Raw genomic sequence first — 16296 nt, forward strand, 5'->3', positions numbered from 1 at the left:
ATGGCCGTGCTGTATTATATTAGTCCCTGGCATAATTTATTTTTTACTATTCCATTCCTGGCCTTGCGATAAAGGTCTCTCTTCTTTATAAAGGATTTTTCTTGAGCTCCTTCGTGAAAAACCTTGAGTTAGATCCTTTCATCGCACATAAGTCCGTTTTCTAGTCATAGTCAGTATTTTATTTGTTCAAACCCTTGAGTTAAATGCCTCACGCCGCCGTGAAAAATACAGCTTATTTTCTGGAGCTGAAATGTAAATAACACGATGAAGAAAGTGGGAGATTATTCACAGCGCGCGTAAATATTTTCAAAGGTAGGATTCCATATTAAAAATGAGTACCTACTTATCTAATTCCTGCATTTCTTTTTCATACAATTTTTTGACTTAACACAAGTATGTTTTTATTGTTACCTACTTAAAGTTGTAATCAGTGTTTTTAAATTTCATATGCAAATTTTGTCAACGGTTTCACCTTGATCAGTGCTTGGAATGAAAATTAGTGCATAATGATGATACATATACAGAGTAAAAGGTAAAAACAATGTTTATAATGTAGTAAAATAAAAGGAAAAAATTCAGTTATAAATTAAAAACAAAATTATTTTAATGAATGCATGAATAAATAAATTAATTAGAAGTTAATATGTGGAAATACTTTAATCCTGGGCAAATTGGAATTGTTCATTGGGTTTTATTTGTATTATCAATAAGGACTTATCGGGTGAGTTGAAAATGGCAAAATAGCCATCGGCTGAAAAATCTCTCAAGTTATTTATGATGGCTAGTGACTCGTCCTGGTGGATTTCATGGCAATTGTCATCGTTTCCCTTCTTATGATATCGGAAGGTGGGGCCGGACTTGGTTGAATGCTGGTAAAGTAGTGTGTTAAGGAGGTGAGGTTTGTGTTGGCTTTCCCGATGATTAAGTCTGTAGAACCCCACCTAATGAATCTTATTGTGACAAGTTATTCCTAAACTCGAGGGAATATTTAAAATTATTAAATTATTTCAAGATTGTGGGGTATTAAAAGTTTTGATTTTATGTTAAAACGTACTGTTAAACTTAATTTTTATGCTCGATGCAGTTTCACCTGAGGAGTTTTTATGCCAGGTTCTTTCTGAAGATTGCTTGAATATTTTCATGGAAATCCTTGAAGGAACGTGTAAATATTTGTAAAGTCGAGCCTGAGTTTGCATGATAGCTATAGTCCTGACTAGTTTTCTTACGTCCGGCTTCTGTGTTCAACGAAATTTCTCCATAATTTAGTGATCTTTGGGTATTCGAAAACATGACCTCAGAGCCGTCGCACCCAGCTAGTAGGCGAGGAATGTGAACGCGTCATTAAACTATAAACAGATGACGGAAATTCCTTTTCAAATGGACGCTCTTTATGAAGGATATTGTGTCGTCTGCCCTCCTCCCCAAGTTTCTCAATCGTCTCGTCAAGGCTCTGTCATCATTTAAAATATCATCCAAACAGTTCATCTAACGCCGTAGTTTCTTTTGATTATCTCTAACACCTGTCCAACCGGTGTGAAATTATGTTTCAGACCTTCTAAATAACGAAGTTTGGCCAAAATTTACTTTAACCCATATAGACACCTAGGATTGACAGAAGATAAATCACGTTAATTATCTTGATTCGTGGAAACGTCTATTATATCTTTCGTAACCTTAGTTATATGGTCCTTCCATCGATGCAAATATAGTAATAATAAATCATCGTTCTCGAGATTTCTTAGGAGTTATTAGTTTAGGAAGGAATAATTTTTATAATGAAGGGCTTTGCGTCGTCAAGTTAATTCGTTCAATTTTTTTCGGTCTGTTTAGCTAAATAGAAAAGGTTGGGAACTGTGGAGATTTTCTGTAATATTTGTTTCGAAATCACTCCATCAAGCGCTGTAAAGTAATGAATAGGAAACTCCTCTGGACAATCTAGTTATTTTTCGTGTCATCGAAATAGAATGCTAAGAGAAACTCGTGTGTTTGTCGCGGTATGTGAGAAGAAGCACTCGCGCTTTGTGAATTTTATATCGGAATAACCTCGAGGTCCTGAGTTGTTATTTAATTCTTTTGCCCAGCTTATGATATGATAATTGACGATACCATGCCATCAGCGTCTCCAATCTACCATGCTGGTGGCGCAGAAAGTATGTGCACTCAATTGTAGATGAAACGAAACCACGTGCTCAGCAAAAAAAAAGCATAAGGAGGTGAACATCCCTAACGGGGAAAAAAGATATACCCTTAATGTTCGTGACAATTTGGCAATCCTCATGAATCACCTCACTTTTGTATCCATTTGAAAGTATAGATTTCGATGAACAGATTTTTCCGTGGGTCAGCGAGTCCCACTCTTCTTGCAAAACCACTGTTAATGCCAGCCTATATATGGAGCAGTCTAAATGTGCGTTACGACATCAAGTTTCTGGGCCGCTGATCGTAAAATTAACGCCTTGGAGCGTGCAGAAAGATTCGGAACGCCTCCGATGCGAGATAAAAATAATTCTCCACTCTTTGTAACTCCCTTCATTTCGATGTGCTACCTGGTAGTTTTCCTTCCCAAATTGGGAACAATATCAAGTATCATGTCAGAGCGAAAATTCAGGGAACTTCCGTGAAGCACGCCTCGTCCAATTTCGTGAATTTCACTTGATTTGCATTGCGTGTTCTTTTCATGCGAGTAAGGGTACATGCCGTTTCCAAAACACTCCTGGAAAGTATCGAAAGTCGAAATTATTTCTGCCGAATTTTTGTTTAGCGTCCGTGCATTTAATTTTGCTAGTCATTGTGCTTGACGCCTAAAGTTCTATCACTCTCATTTCGGAGGATTAAATAAAAATTTCATCTCGTTCTAGAGCCGCCGAATTGCTTGGGCATTTTTGTCTTTAGTGTTCCATTGTAGCACTTTACTTGATTTCCTTTGTTTTCTTCGGATATACTCTTTACAATCAGGGATAGGTGGCACAAGCGTTGGCTTCCTACGCCGTTGTCCTAGATTCAAATCCCGGCGGTAGCAGAGAATTTTCAGAAACTGCCTGATCCCTGCTTGAATATTGTGTGGAGTACATTTCAAGCGCAACACTCCGTCCGTCGGATGGGACGTTAAGCCGTAGTCCCCTTGGCTCCTATCGTTAAGATCAGGCTAATGCCGACGCCGAGTTTCTCTCCACCCTTCCCTTACGGCGCAAATGACCTCAGCTGTCGATCGCCTCCTCAAAATACCATACCTCTCTTCATTCCTTTGATAAAGTTGTTTGATAATTCTCCAAAGACTCCGCTTTCATAGAAAAGTCTGCCTAAATGTGATTGCATTTGAATTGAATGCATTACGTGGAATGAAAATTCTTCTCACGCTCGTTATTTCTCATTATCCATCGATATCTTTATCATCGCCTAAGATAAACGGCGTAATAAGAGGGCTTATTTAATTAACAATACCTTTCCTTTATCTGTAGTGCCTTAAATTACAAATCCCAGTTATCAAATCTTTTGCAAACGAAGTCATGTTCTCTGAAAGTGCCCCTCTGTATCAGTTTTCATTAATACTTCTTCTTCTAATTTGCAGGGAAAAAATTCTTGCTAAGGAATCTGAATGGACGTTTCCAAAGTGGTGAGCTCACCGCCATAATGGGTCCTTCTGGAGCCGGGAAGACCACCTTGCTGAATGTACTCACCGGATTCAGGTAAACACATTGGTTTCTCACATTCCTTAAATTTCAATGATGCGAGCGTAGACTTCTTCCGTTTTTTTCCGCGATATTACTTGACCTTTGGTGATAGGCAAATGTGACATTGAAGTTTAGGAAAGTAGCTTTCACTATATTTTACAATGGAGGTAAATGGACAATAAAAACCATCAATAGATGCAAATAGGAGTCGGTTTTGTTCCCTCTCTTCTTTCGCAAGCGTATGAAAGAGGAAGGTTATTCTTATCGTATTTTAGGTGCTGGCTAACAGAAGTAAATCCTTGAAACCGGTTAAATGAAATCTCCAATTCGCTATCCTTGGGTGTTTCAAGCACCTGTTGTTAATCGCCAGTGGTCCGTGGGATCAGACGGGAAACGGACGTTGATATATTTTTATTACGTCTTGATAAATGTCCTTTATATCGGGCTAATTGTTTCTGGGCATGGAACTGACATGATTGGTAGATATTTTAAGGGCTAAATTCATCTCATTATGCATTCCTGTATATAATATTTATGTGCTTAGGTGCGTGGCTATCAGTGGCATGCATGAATGAATGAATGAATGCAATTGCGTCATTTCAACTTTCATAAAAATTATATTCGTATTTCTCCAGGGTTTTCTTCCGCGTCAGATTGTTGGTTGACACCATTTCGCTGGCTATCCTGCCAGCGTCTTCAGGTCGAAGGTGTCTGCTGTTGGTTTCTGCCTCGCTTATATACTGTAGGCTGGATGGGAGCAGCACTGTGATTGGCTGTCTGACTGGGTGCTTCTCTCTGGTTGGCTCTCTCTTGTGTTGTTGGCTGTTGTGGCTGAGATATGTGGACGACACGTTCGTCATCCGGCCGCATGGTGTACAGGAATTACAAGGGTTCCTTCAGCACCTGAACTCACAACATCATGGAATCCAATTTACTATGGATATGGAGAAGGAGCAGTCATTAAATTTTCTGGATGTCCTCGTGACCAAAAAAGACAACGGGAGACTCGGCCATGCTGTCTACAGAAAGCTTACGCACACCGACCAATACCTAAATGCAGCATCTCACCATCATCCCAGTCAGAAGGCCTCACTAGTGGGTACATTAATTAACAGAGCGTATATTGAAAACCAGAGTGATGACGTTGGAGAAGAAGAATCGTCAAGGAAGCTATACGTCACCATCCCTTTCATTGCTGGAACGTCAGAGAGGATCGCCAGAATATTAAAAAAGCACGACGTGGTCACCAGATATAACTGTGTGACCAAGATAAGAGACTTCCTCCCCGGGCCCAAGGATATCATTCCTCAAGAACTGCATGAGGGGGTATACAAGGTGCCCTGCTCCTGTGGAAAATCCTACATAGGGGAAACTTGCCGCTCCATGCATGTGAGGATTAAAGAACATCAGAGGGCGACCAAGAACAAGCAGTTTCAACTCTCTGCCATCGCCGAACATGCATGGTCGGAACCCGGCCATGACATTAAATTTGAGGAGAAGAAACTTTTAGTTAAGGAGTGCCGATACTTCCCTAGACAAACAGGGAAGCAATAGAAATTCAAAAAACACCTTTGAATTTCAATAGAGAAGATGGATACTTCCTTCACAGCGCCTGGGAAAGAGTGATCAAAGAGAGAGCCAACCAGAGAGAAGCACCCAGTCAGACAGCCAATCACAGTGCTGCTCCCATCCAGCCTACAGTATATAAGCGAGGCAGAAACCAACAGCCGACACCTTCGACCTGAAGACGCTGGCAGGATAGCCAGCGAAACTGTTGTCAACCAACAATCTGACGCGGAAGAAAACCCTGGAGAAATGCAAAGATCAAACCATCGCCGCGGAAACCTACGCTCTAACATTATATTCGTATTTTATAAATATTGAAGCAATTGATTTAAGTACAATTTTCAATTGTCTGTGACCGTTTTCACTCCTATAACTTTTGGCTGGGGTGGAAGAGATTTACTCTATTGAGATTATTGATGCCTTTACTTCATGCATCTTCTTTGAAAGTATCTTTGAAATAGCTGGAAGTATCAACTCTCTTGGAATTAAATCGTGGAGTGCAATGGAATGTGTCTTGTATCATCAAATTGGTGATTAAAATATTTTTGATTTTTTCGAATCGGTTTTGTATTTCTATCATATGAAGCAGTAGTCACTTAGTTGACTTTATTACAAAGTTGAGTGGCGTTGATCTCGTCCAGTGGCGAGATAGGTCTATGCGCATAGAGATATTGTTCTCTATTTTAATCCCTGAACATTTTTATCCAGTTTATCATTGCCGTATGATAGAAGACTAAGTAAGACGAAGATGAACTGTGGTGGAAATGGAGCGATATTAGTCAAATAAAATTGGCGTCTTTAGCTATCAAAGATCTTATTTAAGGTCGATCTTAGGCTTTGAGTGTGGTTTTATGAATATAACTGGTTTTTTGCTGGTGCCATTTCAAAGCGTATGCAATTCATTCTATGGTGATTATCTTCAATCACCATAGTTAGCGCGTAAGCTGATATAAGATGGCAAGATGCGGATATTCATGGCTTTAGTGAAATGTCTTCGTAACGAATGCCAGTGTAACGAAATATTCAGTTCAACGAAATCATTTTCCGTCCCGTATAACGAAATTTCCCGTATAACTTATTTCCCATACAACGAAATTTCAGTTTAACGAACGTATTTCGGCAGTCCGTAGGATTTTATTACAAAGACATTTCACTGTATATTTTCCTCGGGGAATTTGTGAGAATTAGATGGGTGTGCTTCAGGTCTCTGTTAGTTTTAGTTTTGTTTGCTACTGTGGTTATTGGTCCATATGTTGATTACAATGATTACTAGTCATCGCTTTTATCGCGGTGTCTTGTTGGTGGGTGATGGAAGGTCAATTAATAACTAAATTATTTGAGGAACAGGTTCCTTGATACGTAATAGGAAAGAGGACTTCGGGAAATGAGTTGGGGAGTTGAGGAAGTTTTTTTTTATAGGAATACTGATGCACCTCTATGATCAAATGGATCGGAAACTCAAGTTAATCTTCTTGCAACACTAGCTACTGTCAGCAAATTAATATAAAAAATTGGGTCCAAGGTCAGTGGTCTGTTAGAGGTACACTATTTTGGCATTTGTCATCGAGCCAACTTACGTTTCTTTGTGAATTTTAGGCTTTATAGGATGAATGCCCAACCGTATTCCTTGATATTGCCGTAAACCGTCTCTTGGTTGCAACAGAACACGTGTTGAAACTGGTCGGAACTTCAAATTTGTTATGAAATATTTTTATTATAATAATTTCTCTGTTTTTCTCCATTTGATTCCCATAATTGACAAATTATTAATGCATAAGATACTAAAAATAAACGGAATGAAATAATGGGATGAGTTCGTATGTCCCACTACCATTCGGGCGGGGAGTACAACTATTTCTTTATCTAGTCACCATTTCATGTATCCTGATATTTTCGACAGCCAATGAAGATGTCGACATTTCCTTACTGTAGGAGGGATGTACAATTTGTGGTACGAGTCTTTCTTTCAAATCGAAAATTTACGTACGAGTAAATTTAATTTTACTTGGGATAAAATATAATTGAAATAAATTTCAATAAGATGTTTGGAATAGAAGGCGGATGGACATTAATGCCTGTTTTTCTTTTAGTTTTGACGGGGATTATCCCGAGAAATGAAGTAAATACATTTTCATTCTAATTATAAAAAACGAGCCTTCACTTTTAAGTGTAGTTTATCGATCATTAGTAAGAAAATGCTCTCATTGCTACGTATTTTGGGTTTTTTCCCAGTGGGTTTTTTCCAATAAGGACGACAGTCAATATCCTTAGGTTTTTCCCACGTTCACTAACATCTTTTTACACTTGGTCAATAGTAACTTTGTTAAATTATAATGCTAATTGTTGATTGAAAATGGAACTTCTACTTATTTTTATGTAATTTCTCTGCATTTAATTTCATGAGCAACTAGACAATGTATTTAACTGCATATATTTACTGTTTGACGAGGGGTTAGATGGAAGATGGGACTTTCTAGTCCCAATCTCGCCCAATAAAGACGTATTATTATTATTATTATTTTCGGAATCGGCGTTTAAAATCCTAAAATTCCTTACTGTCTGTTTACACGCGATAAAATTATATGTAAAGGTGAAAAAATTACAAAATTGTCTGAAATTCAGATTTTTAAGTTCCATTTTCCATGAAAATGATTTATTTTTTTAATTCGATAAATGTTTTGATTTGTCTTTTTCTCGGAGAAAAATAAAATTGAATGCAATTACCATCTGATAGGGTCCAAATTGTGTACGACATATGAATTACGAACTGTTACGTTGTACGACTTACGAAACGAATTACGAAAAATCATATTTAAAGTTCCATGTACCATGATAATGATATATTTTTTGATTGCAAATTGTAGTTTACGAGTCAAAAATTGAATGATTGCAAATAAGTTATTTGGCTTCCCAAACCGCATGTCAAAATATGTCGAATGTGAGATGGGTCGTTCGACTCTAATGTAATAAGTAATTTGAAATATGGATCGGTTATTTGGAATCCATAAAAAAAAATTTTTTCAATTCTTGATTACGCACAAAAAGGATTTTTAAGATATTTATATTTTGTATTATATTATGTGTATCCGCTTTTTGACAATTTTGTTTGTTGTAATGAATTGTTATAAGAATCGAATTTCCAGCCCTTACGAAATAGAACAAGCATAAACGATCTCCTATTTATTCATGTTGTCGTCAATAAGGTACTATCCAATGAGTTATTAAAAGAAATAAAAATAGTTAATAGTAGGTTAAAAATTACCTTTTACATATCAAGGGTGGATGTGATCATTTAATCAACTATTGTGATAACTCGCCAATGCAAAGAATTCGTGCAACATATATCAAGCATTTCAACGAACAGGACTTAAAAATAAGGAAAGACCACTTTTTATAAGAAGCAAAGAATCTGTCTGCGAAGAGATTTATATTAATGTTTATATTTATCGCGACAAATTTAATTATAATTGTATTTTTTAAATTCTCATTGTTATTATTTTGTGGCTGTGACCAGTTCATTTGTAAATTTTGTAATTACACTTTTGGTTCCGCCTGTAGTTATTTATGTGTTGGGCAAATATTAAACGAAATAAATCAATACATAATTGAATAATATGACATTGTTCTTCCAATGTGAAGGACATGCGTACTTGATGAGACAGGAAAAGACCGTGGTGCGATTGAGATCTTCCGGTGTTGTCATGAGAAAGCCGTATTTGCTGAAGCGTGAAGACGTGGTCTGGAAGTCATTATCATGGTACACGTCGGAATGGTCAATGTGCCTGAGAAAAGGGGAAACAGCACGAAATACTAGCGCGATAATTATCATATATAGTTTTATGAGGATATTTTATCACTTGTTCCGAGTGAGGTATCACTGTGGGATTTATTAGTAATTTAGTAGAAATGTTTTTTTAATTGTACATCTTTTTTCGACTAATTTATCGGTGCGAATTGTTTTTGGGGAAAATATTTGACGAGTGGGCAGAATTTCACTTCCCAGTGCAGATTTTTATTTTCCTAATCGTTTAATATATTTTTTGTTCGAAAAATTTCGCCTTGCCTCCAAAAGTGCAAACCAAATGGGCACAAAAGCGTTTAAATGATTTTTATCGGTTTATTGGTCAATTTTAAACCGAATTGGTGTATTTAATGATGAAAATTGGCATTGAAACCTCATTAAAGAGTTGTATTTTCTTTTCATCGATTATGGCCTTTCTGAGTAGCCCACTGAGGTCATGATTGCACACTGTAAACAATGTATAAATCATGCTCGCTCGTTATTTTTTGCATAAAATAACCCGATGAAGGTGTTTCCACGTAAAAATTGTTGCATAAAATCGTCAAAGCCAAATAGACCAGTAAGCTCCTTGGCCATAGCTGATCATGAAGCAAGGGCGGATCCACGATTTTTTCTGGGGGGGGGGGGGCTCCAGAGCCTGACAGGCAAACTGTTTTCTCATATTTGGGATTAAGAACTACATGCAACAATTACTCTACGAAATATATTGATTATTTAAATATAAAAGTTTTAATTATGTAAATATTTATAACATTTTGTATTAAAATGTAAAAATTATTAACATTTGTATTCAAAATAACATCGGTTTTTTAAGCGTCTGGGGGGGCACGTGTCCCCTTGCCCCCCTCTAAATCCGCCTATGTCATCAAGTTCGGAGAGACGTGAAAATCGGTAAAACTTGGTATGCCAACTTTTTTGTAATCAAGGAATCTTTAAAATTTATTTTAAGATGAGAGCTGAAATGAGCGCTTGCTGCACTACGTTCCCCGGATCTACCCATCTCTGCGACTGACTTCTAAAATTTCGGATTTCATGATTTCATTACGATATAGTCATTTTTTGTCAAGTACCTAATCATAAGAGTTTATATTTACCAGAAACTTTTTTTTACCGATATTTTATTACTCAGTCGAGTAGTTTGGCCAATCGAAGTTAGTGAATTGAATAGTGTGGGAGGCTGGTATAGACATAGACAGTTGTGGGTATATGTTCTAAAGGAGGAAGAAATGGGTTGTTAAGAGTACAAAATGATGAGGCAATGTATGGACGTGACGGAAAACGAATAAGGTATTCAAGGATAGGGAATTGTGGAGAAATTAAACGATAATGGTCAGTTTCCCAGGTGTCATTCCGTTGCATTAATGTCAGAGCAGCAGGAATATCTTTTGACCTTTCCTGTCCCGGGAGGAAACGGTGGACTTTATGTAGATATGAATATATTGGCAATGGGTCTTAAGTGGATCATTTCAGTAACCCGTATTCTGTTCATTTCCTTATCTCTGATTTGCTCTTGATCGCCATTTTTTATCAGTTCTGGAAGTATGTGTTTCAAGAAAGGATAAACCTTTGCTATGATTATTTTGACCCTATTATGCAGTATAGAACCTTCGTAATCACTTTATTACCGCTGTTATAATGCTACTGCACGCGGTAGAAATATATATATGCACGTACGTACGGCTCTATCGGAATAAAAAAAATCCCGGAATAGAACTATAATGAGTAATTACTGACTCGGTAATTTTATTAGTACAGTCGCGCTGAAATTTATTCAATATTTAACTTTTACCCGAAAATATTTCCCTTGCAACGGAGCTCATTTATTATGAGAATGCGTAGATAGATATATCGTGTCAGAAAGCCCTGACACACTAGTGAGTGAGGAGAGAAATTATCTTTGAATTGAAGTCTCTATTACCTCATGTCAACTGGGTATTAATCACCTCTGCCTCTTTGCAACTTCCTTTTGAACATTTCAAGAGCAGGCGACTCGAAGCCTCGACCTCACGTCCACGCCAGCTGTCCGCTTACATCTCCCAAGGCCTCCTTTTCACTTTCCTTCCAACGCTGGCGGCGACGGCTTCCTCGGCCTTGGCTTCTTGTTGCGAAAACTGCGTCTAGGGATTTATTTTTCTTTCATTTTCCTTCGCCTAGTGGGTTCTAAATGGATTTTGTCGAGGTGACCCGCGGTAGTCACGAAGGCATTTCATTCAGGAAAGCTTGGACATAAATTACTACAAACACGTATCATTCTCCTTATCACGGTATATATTAAGATTTATGGTTGAAACTTTCACCGTTCATCATCATCATCTTGTGGTGTTCTGCCCGTCGGCAGGTCCCCCGCGCCAATGCTGTCTCCATTCTCTCCTGTCTCCGGCCATCTCCTTGAAGTCTCCATATCTTCCAATTTTTATGTTGTCAATGAACTTCAGCCTTCTCCTTCCCCTTCTTCTGACCCCTTTCATCGATCCCTCCAAAGCTACTTTCAAAATTCCACTCCCTCTCATCAAATGTCCCGGCCAGTTACCTTTCCTTTGATTTATTTTGTCCATCAACGTTCTTTTCTCATCTATCCCATTTAACACTCGCTCATTCCGTTAGTGGGAGAAAAAATGTCGTTTCTCATTCATTCGTTAAGTTTTCTATTGTTTGATAAAGTTTCGCATTGCACCCGAAAACGACGCGTTTCAAATTCTTTTTCCACAGTAGCGTATTTCTTTTTTTCGATTTTAGACTGATAAATGAGATTTCTGTGGTGGTGCACTTTGCAAGGAGATGAATTAAGTATTCCCGAGGATTACTTCCTCTCTGGTATTATTCGGCGAAATGAAAGTATTACAGTGTACTTTTGACCTAGCAAGAGGGTGACATGAGAGGAATTTTCAAGCGAAATTTTATGAATACTCTTGCTCCGTTCAAAATACGTGTACGATTTTTTAATGCCTCTGCAGATGATAAATCTAGTTTGTGGAGATCTTTTAAATTCAAAAACTACTTAATATTGTAAATTGTGGATCATAGTTACACCATTTTATGGTCCTAGTGATGTTCGTTAAATTTTGCTCATTTTTCTGGACATGATGGTTGTGAATTGCCTTTCCCATAGTGTGCTGCTGACCTTGCAAGAGAGTAATGTTACAAGTTACAATGTTGTCGAGCAAAATTACACCGGTGTCTTGGTGTAATTTAGCTTAGTCATACTTAATTGATCTTCTTTCACTCTGAGAAGTAATCATATTGGACTCCGTACCTACGGTGTAATTATGTTCCACGGGCAAAACGAAGGGTCATGTGCTCTAATCCCTCATGCATTAGAGGTCGTAAATTTTGTTATATTTTTACGCATCAAAGCTAAGAATTCAGCTTTCTGAAACACTCAGATACAAGTCAATATAGGGAAATGACATTCGAGTCACAATTTACGTTTTTTCGTGTGTAGTGAATTTTAAAGTTTCCGTATGGCATAATTATGTCGCTATCGGCAGTATAAGTTTAGGTGATAAACGTAGTTTCAGGTTATCTAAGTTTTCTCACAGCCATTAATTCAAATTATGGTGATTTTGATTGCTTTTTATATTTTGCCGAAATCTGATGAAAACATTTTAGCGAAATTAATGTATACTCTTCTTGTATGCATGAATATTCTAGTTGTAATTATATTTACACCATTCTATTGGCTTAGTAATATTCGTTAAAAATTGCGCTTTTTTCTGGATTAGATGGTCGTGAATTGTCTGTCTCCCCTATAGTGTAATGCTGACTTTGTAAGAGGGTGGAATGAGAGCAATTCTCATTTTGCTCATGCTTTCTATTAGATGGGGAACTTGATAGGGTAGTGTGGTTTCAAATTTCAGGATCATACAGTGGTAAATTAACGTAATGCCTGCGTGTGATTATGTATATTGAGAATTCATTATGCATGAAGCATTAGCCGTGAAGGTACCACCGTAACTTAAGGAAAAAGAGAGAAATCTTCCCCTGAGTCCGTATAATGCAATGATCGACCGTATAATTTACTGATCAGCCAAATAGTGGTCGGGAAACGACTTGGTTACTCAAATTAGTACGCATTTCTTCATTTCCATTCAATTAATATAGGGTTTTCATAATTTCAGAATTGAGGGAAATAATGATAACATGCAATTATGGGACTCGAGGACAGTTATGCACAAAAATAATGTTTTTACAAAATATATTGGTAAAAGTTTGAGAAAAACTCAATATTCTCTTATAATTAACAGTACCAAAAAAGATAGTATTGCCCCACTAGAGGCATAAACTATCGCAAATCCTTTGAAATGGAATCCACAAGTGATGCGATTTTTGTGGTCGGAACGAAGAAATTTTCCATCAATTGGTCAGGTTCATTAAAAGTCAAGTTACGGCTAGTTGGCCTTTTTTGAATGGAGCTTACATTTGTTGCGCGTATGGGATTGATGGCGACAGAGAGGAAACGAACGGTGTTCGAGAGCGCGGCATTGAAAGTCATCTGCCTTCGGCCGGCGCGCAGGTGATCGGCGCGAGTTTCCTCAGCTGATCACTGACCTGCCTTCATCCCGCGCGATTGCCTCGCGACTCGTCGAGACCTCGCGCATTCCGTGGATCGGAAATGGCGCGAATCACTCGTGAGGCTCTCTCGTCTGCGTCACGATCGAAATTAAATTCTTTCGATCGCCTGTTTTCTTTGTCCATACATATCATTGTTTTGTAAATTTTGGATATCGTTGGAGTAGATTTATCTCTTCAATTAAGTTCGCTATCGAGGATTTTTTTAAATTATCTACGCCTTCATCATTTTCGTACCGGTTATTTTTTACAAGGATAAAGATAGTCATGGAAGTAGTTCCAAGCTTTTATTTTAAGGATGTTTATTGTAACAAAATATTGAGAAAAGTATGGAATGTGGAATATCGTCGAATTAGGTTTATTTATCACTTCAATTGATTACGTTCCGGGGGAATTTTAAATTATTTCTTTTCATTACATTATCACTCCAATACCGGTTGTTTTTTGAGATGCTAAAGTAGTCATCGCATTCACTCCGAGCCTTTCAATTTGTTTCAATTCCCATTACAATTTAATACGTAATTGTAAAGGGAATATAATTAAAGCATTGTAATCACCTCGGATGTTGTGGGTTGTGTAAAAAGAAAAAATGTTTTTTATATCTGATATATATCAGATACCTCACGTTCGAACGTGGTAGTGCTATCATTGGGTACCAGATGTTGTTACTGCGTTGGAATGCCTTGTTCTGAAAGCGTATTATGCGCATTTCGGTCAGTGTGAAGTTCTAGAGTTTTGTTGTTGCACGCAATAAAAAAAAATATTGGTATCACTCACATGCACCGTGACTTACACAGAGATTACCTACGTCGCTAATAAGTCATTCCCACGTTTCATAGCTTCAACGGAAAAACCAGTACGCAAAACAATGAGTAATTTCCTTGACCTTTCCAAGCGTTCTCGAACATTATTTCAAAGAGAGAAATCAGAATCTTGAACATCGCAATTACTTAGTCTAAATTGTCCTCTTTATCACAAACTAAAGTTTAATCTCACTCAGTCATTTCAACGCTACAGCAATGGTAGAGTGTTTTCCTGCCTGTTCCATGCTCACAATTCGGTAATACGTCTTTTAATTTTTTGTCTGTTTTCAATTGAGGTCTTTTTTAATTCTCCGCTCAAAAATAAATGTCCTCCGTGATATTCATTGGGCATTGGTAATATTATGAATGAATCAATGGAATTTTACAATTGGAGATTATTTGTGAGATAATTTATGTTGTCTATTAGTGGCCTCTCAACCGAAACTTAATCCAAACGAAATTTTTGTTGGCGACATTCAAAAGTAAAGGGATGAAAAGAATTTTAGGCAAAATGAGCTGTATGAAAAAAGAATGGCGTGGGTTCAATTTCGAAATAAATTATTTTCTCCCTACAAGTCATTTTTATTGAATAGAATTCGGCGAAATTCGTTAAACTTCTCTAAATTCTCTATCTAGAGGAATCCGTGCAATCTGCTGCCACCCATTTCACGCTTGGTTGGAAGACTCACTTCTGGGGACGAAACATTCTTGGGACCATTTGCTTGCTGTGTTGGAATAATAATACGAACTTGCTACTTTCCGTCGTAACAGGGAGTGTATATTTCATCATGATACTCAACGGAGCAGTTTAAGTGATCGTTTTCGGTCTAAAATTTTCCAGTCTTTGAGCTCCAACAGTGAAATAAATACCCTTCAAAATCAGCCGTTGAAAACGTGTAATTTCTAACCAATGAAACTGTTTTGGGCCTGACTCTTTGGAATCTCGTCTTAACTTGAGTAAGCAAAAAAACGTAATAGACTCAAGGATTGTGTTTATTATAACGTGATATACAGTAGGAATATCATGCTCAGTTTTACAATTTTGCCTTAATAGTATTAACATTCCTTATTTTGATAACATGTAAGGGCTCGGCTTCGGTTCGGTAAGTAAGGTTGGCTGCGGCATGTTCAGGATACGACTGACTTCATTTTTGTCCAACTCTTGTTATTGTAAGCTTCTGTGAGTACACGAATACTTGCGAAAAAGTTCGGATTTTATTCATCGGCCCTGTGGTTTTCCTCAACTGTCATCAATTTAATGAAGATACATTTATGAAGAAAATGATTTTTGTGAGTTTAATGAAACGCGATATCTTAAATTTTTTTAGAGTAAATAGTATTCAGGCGCTGTAAAAGACAGCTATGTGTGTAGACTTTAGGTGCGATTTCAGATTTTGTTGTAATACTTATATGTTTTTGCAATTTATTTTCGAAATATATTAATAACCAGTTAAACCTCTATTCCTAAGGTAGCTCTTTCCGTTAAGTTCCGTGAGGGCGATCAAATGAAGACTGATGAATTAACCGTAGGGTATATGTGAAGACTGACATCATAATTTTATATGCTATACTGCCTTATTAGTTGCAAATGATTGAAGTGTTCCCAGATTTTATTTATTTTGTTATTAAGCTGTTATGTTTTCATCTAGACGACTATACTGTATCATGTTAAATATTTCTTGAAATTAAAGCGATAACAGACAATTTTAGAGTTATTTGGAAACCTATCACTACCGACCCGTAGTACTGTAACAACCGCCCGTGGGGTGTGGTCGGTTGTGGCACTTGCCGTTTTTTATAACTTGCTCCTATTAGCCAACCATTGTGTTCAGGGATGCAAATTTAATTTTTGTACACATACTAATATACAAATTACATTGATAAA

At 37.3% G+C, this 16296-nt stretch overlaps 1 protein-coding gene across 1 annotated transcript in view; it reads left to right on the forward strand.

Moving 5' to 3' along the window:
• LOC124157478 (ATP-binding cassette sub-family G member 1-like) overlaps positions 1–16296 on the forward strand; it is a 105322-nt gene that overhangs the window by 69740 nt on the left and 19286 nt on the right. The window contains exon 2 of the mRNA XM_046532214.1: positions 3569–3686. Within this exon, the coding sequence (XP_046388170.1) occupies positions 3569–3686 (118 nt within the window). The remainder of the gene's footprint in view (positions 1–3568; positions 3687–16296) is intronic.

The sequence above is a fragment of the Ischnura elegans genome, chromosome 4 (genome assembly GCF_921293095.1).
Source record: "Ischnura elegans chromosome 4, ioIscEleg1.1, whole genome shotgun sequence".
Taxonomy (NCBI): domain Eukaryota; kingdom Metazoa; phylum Arthropoda; class Insecta; order Odonata; family Coenagrionidae; genus Ischnura; species Ischnura elegans.